This window comes from Centruroides sculpturatus, unplaced genomic scaffold (assembly GCF_000671375.1).
Source record: "Centruroides sculpturatus isolate CEXI.00-Female unplaced genomic scaffold, Cexi_2.0 scaffold4541, whole genome shotgun sequence".
NCBI classification, from domain to species: Eukaryota; Metazoa; Arthropoda; class Arachnida; order Scorpiones; family Buthidae; genus Centruroides; species Centruroides sculpturatus.
The window spans coordinates 1-4,620 of record NW_019388633.1 but is presented as its reverse complement, the minus strand read 5'-3'; the positions used below and the strand labels follow the sequence as shown (position 1 = coordinate 4,620).

At 28.4% G+C, this 4,620-nt stretch overlaps 1 protein-coding gene across 1 annotated transcript; it reads right to left on the bottom strand.

The window, feature by feature from the left end:
* Nucleotides 1-607: 607 nt before the first annotated feature.
* Nucleotides 608-2,518, bottom strand: LOC111617022 (tetratricopeptide repeat protein 7B-like; the record flags this gene model as incomplete). Its single annotated transcript, XM_023358363.1, has 3 exons — nucleotides 1,730-2,518; nucleotides 1,388-1,617; nucleotides 608-712 (listed from the first exon to the last, which is right to left on the bottom strand). Coding segments are annotated over exons 1-3 (423 nt in total), but the record flags the coding sequence as incomplete, so codon positions are not given.
* Between the last annotated feature and the right edge of the window lie 2,102 nt (nucleotides 2,519-4,620).

Here is a 4,620-nt window from a genome sequence, read left to right as displayed (position 1 = left end):
CAAAAACGAAAAAAAAACTGCATCTGTGTCTTGCATGTCACTTTCTCTTAACAATTCCATTGTTATGTAACACTTCTATTGTTGATGGAAGTGTTAAGCCTTAATCCTGTCCCTCTTCCCCGGGGGAGGAATTTCAAAAAATCCCTTCTTTTTGTGTGTTTTCATGAAGTGCCCTAACTGTGTACCAAATTTCAACTTTCAACTCCTAACCGTTTGGGCTCTGCACTTATTATTATTATCATCATCATTATTATCATTATCAATTCATCTCGATTATATATATGGATAATACAGAAGATATGCCACATTATTATTCATATTATAAAGTAAACATAACTTTTGCTAATGTTGCAAAGTTAAACATTAAAAATATCTTTCGTAATTTATTTTTTTCAACAAATGTGATAAATTAAAAAATAAATGAAATAAATCTTTTAGTATATAATTTTATTACATTTAAGGTATATTTAAAAAAATGTTCTAATCATTTTTTAAATTTCTGATTAAAACATTTTACTAATAACTCATGTAGTAATCATAAATATTACTTTTCTTAATCAGTCTTGCATTAATTTTGAATGATATAAATTAAAATCATTAAACTTACTAAATGTTGAAGAGCTTTCACATGAAGTGGGTTAATAGCAACTGCATTTTGAAAACATGTTTTAGCTTCATGATATTCTCTTTTATATTTATGGATCATGCCTTTCTGTTAAAATATAAAAAAAAACAGCTTTAAAATAAATCTGATTATATTTTTTTATATAAAAACTTTGCCTCTAGATGATAATCATGCACAGGTTATAAACTCATACCATCATCTTAAGCCAATAAAATTCATATCACATTGTTTTCTGAAAACTTTTAAAATATATTTTTTTTAATATTTTACAGAGATTACATTAACTATGAATCTGTTTATCTAAGATTTTTTCTCATTCTTGATATTTGCATGGTATTATATCTAGAAAACACTTGTAGAAAAACTGGAAATAAATATACCAATCATACTACACTTTACATTAACTAGTTTAATCACAACAAACATTTTTGACCCAGTTCAGAGGTCTGCCTCAGGTTAAAAATGTATTAAAATACAAATTTAAAGAAAAGAACCAAGTTCTAATGGTAGAACTATAATGATGTAAAATCTGAAAAAGGTTTTTCAAATTTTGTAAATTTAAAAATAGCAGTTATAGTTCTACAATTAGAATTCTGTTCTTTTCTTTAATTTTGTATTTTGATAAATTTTTAACCCGAGGCAGACCTCTGAATGGGGTCAAAAACATTTGCACATTTTCCAGCACTAGTTTAATGAAAACAAAGTGCAGTGTGATTAGTATTATATTTAAGATATTATCATCAATTATAATAACAGACTTACCATAACCATTAATTGATGACACAGTGGAAATATGCTGGAAGCTTCATGAATGCACGCTTCTGCTTCTGATACCTGACCCAAATGTAAATAAAGCTCAGCTATCAGCAGCCAGATGTGTAACTGTAGTAACCAAACTGTTTGTGGACCAGGTTTGGGTTGAAAACCACCAACTGAAGATGCAACTTCTGACAGAGCTTGTTCAATTCTAGTAGCTACTATCACAGAATTTCCTAATTAAAAATAAACAAAACTACAATAAAACTATTTAATATGTAAAAATTTTCTAATTAAACAAGAAATAAATAAAACATTTCTTTCTATTACAGTAACATATTAAATTACCCGAATCACCATCAGACAGTTCTGAAGAATGCAACTGGAATACACTTTTATTCTCACTTGTGACTCTTTGCAAACCACCATCATTCATATCACTAAAAAGTAATAATCAATGCTTTTATTTATAAGTAATTTAAAATTTTATTGATATTGAACTTTTGATGATTTATCTCTAAAACTAACTGTTTACAAAACAATTTCAACTTGGTATATTACCAGACTCTTTTTCAAATTTGCTATCTTTTATAATTTAAATACCAAATTAATTATTGAAGACATAACTAAAGAATGGAAAAAATGTAAAAGATACAACTGTTTCATCCATATTTACAACTTTGAAATAATTATCATTAATCAAATTAAATACAGGTATCCCCAGTACAACATAGTTTGAAAATTAGGGATATCTCCCTGTACAACACAGTTTCTGGTTTTGCTCTAACACAATTTCAGAATTTGGAAAAAATCCTCCGTACACAAGTAAGTAAGTATTATAAAACCTTCCACTCTTTTTCTAGAAATTTCTTTAATCGAACTAACGTTTTCGGCTATATTTAATGGCCTTCCTCAGGTTCTACAATATTGGAAGGTTCCAATATGGTAGAATCTAATATCCTCCGTACAAAATTTCACAACTTTTAAGTGCAAAACGCCTTCATTTGATACTTTTTTTATTCAAGTAAGCACTCATCCTATCTCAAATTTGTATACAGGTAACCCCCATATAACAAAGGAGTTATGTTCCAGAAAATTGCCATGTTATGCGAATCTGTGTTATACGAAACAAAGAACTAGTGCAAAAAGGGGGGTTAGGTTCCAAAAATTAAAAAACATGTTGTTAAATCTTTATTTAAATCAGATTTATTATTCTTTTTTTCATAGGTAAAATACTTATTTATTATTTAAGTAAATATTTTACCAGAGGATTATTCATTTAATATGATCTCAGCATGAGCAGTATCAACTGGTAACGGTTTGTGAGTGCATTCGTTAATAGTGGTTGCTCTGCAACGGGAGTGCGCTGCTGTTTGTAGGCATTTAGAAACGACAGTGAAAGAAAGAAAGATGGCAGCGTCCGCACTATCGATAGTATCGTGATGGAGGAATCTATAATTTTAAAATATGAGCTTTTAGAGGCAAAAGAAGGGTCCCAATTGTAAAATTTAACCATTAAATGGATTATTTGTTGAAAGAGCATTCAAAGTAGCGACGAAAAAAATTAGAATGCTTGCGTCGAGTTACGCGGAGGTATAAAAGAACGCACCCTTTATTACATTTTATGTTGTATGAGGGTTTTACCCAATTCCCGAACCGTGTTAGAGTGAACCCATGCTATAAAAGCACTGTGTTATACGGGGGATGTTCCCAATTCTTGAAAAGTGTTAGAGAGAATCCTTGCTATAGAAGTCCTGTGTTATATGGGGGTTACCTGTATAGTTTTTAGAATATTAAAATTTTCAATATGTTTTGTGTTTTTCATCAGGTTTAATGAAAACTGATAGTGCAATTTTTTTATTCCTTGTTCTAACTTTCCTATCAAACAGGTATTGTTGTCTTTGCTTTCAGACTTTAGACTTTAAGACAGTCACTGTGTTTTCTTTTTATAGATTAATGTTCATATTTAGTAAAGTTTATTTAAACATTTTTAGGTAAGTGTTATTAACCTTTCTTTAACCGTAGGAAAATATCATATGAAAAATGATGAACAAAATATGGCGTTATCTCAGTACTCAACTGTTCCCAACTCAAAGAATTTGATATTTGAATGCAAATTCTAGAAAAAATTGCTTGGTCTTCAATCAAGCAAATGTGACCCAATAAAACAAATTTTTGATTAGTAACATATTTTTATTTTGTCACACATAAAAAATTTTTATGGTAAAAAAAAATGAAGATACTGTAGATATTTCTGATCAAGATCAAAAAAACTCAGATGACAATACTTTGTAAAAAGAAAACCCCTCATTTAAAATTAATATTAATGCACAATACAGTACTTTTAATTGTGATGTTTGGTTGATTATTGATTGCTTTAATAAACATATTTCTCTTAGTAACAAAAAAGAATAGTATACTTTTGTTAACTTTTGGAACTTAACCCCATGTTTTGTATTAGTCCATTGTTTTGTATAGCACAGATTCCATAAACAACAAAAAATTACAGATATGAGAAAAGGAATATTATAAACAACATAAAGTATAGAATACCTATTGTAAAATTATACTAAAAACACATAAGAAAGAAGAAGCTTATAGACCATTAGTGGATTAGTGGATATAATTTAGAGCATTTTTTAAAAAGTAAATTAAATATTTATTCTAATTCTATGTGTAGTATAAAGAATGCAGACCAAGTAGTAAATAAATTAAGCAATTTTAAAAAGAGACAAAATCATAAATCATTGAGTCTAGATGTAAAAAGTATGTATCCTTCTATTAATTCGAAAATGATAGAAATTAGCTTATTTAACCTACAAGTAGAAGATTGGATAATTAGGCTTATAAAGTTCACTTATACTAATAATTATTTTGAGATTGATAAACAAAAAGATGGAATCAGTATGGGTTCAAAGATAGAACTGAAATTGGCAGAATTAGCAATGATAGAAGCAGATAATTTCATAATGAATATCAATGGAGTCAAATTGTGTTTTAGGTATGTTGATGACTACCTCATAATATTTAAGAGCTGAAAACTACAGAAGAGAACATTGTTAACCAAGATAACCTTTGGAATACCAATATACAGTATGATTATGAAAAAGAAAATAATAGTACAGTAAGTTGAACTATTTCAATTTAACTACAGGTAACCCCCGTATAACACGGTAGTTACGTTCCAAAAAATTGTTGTGTTATGCGAATCCGTGTTATACGAAACAAAGAACTAATAC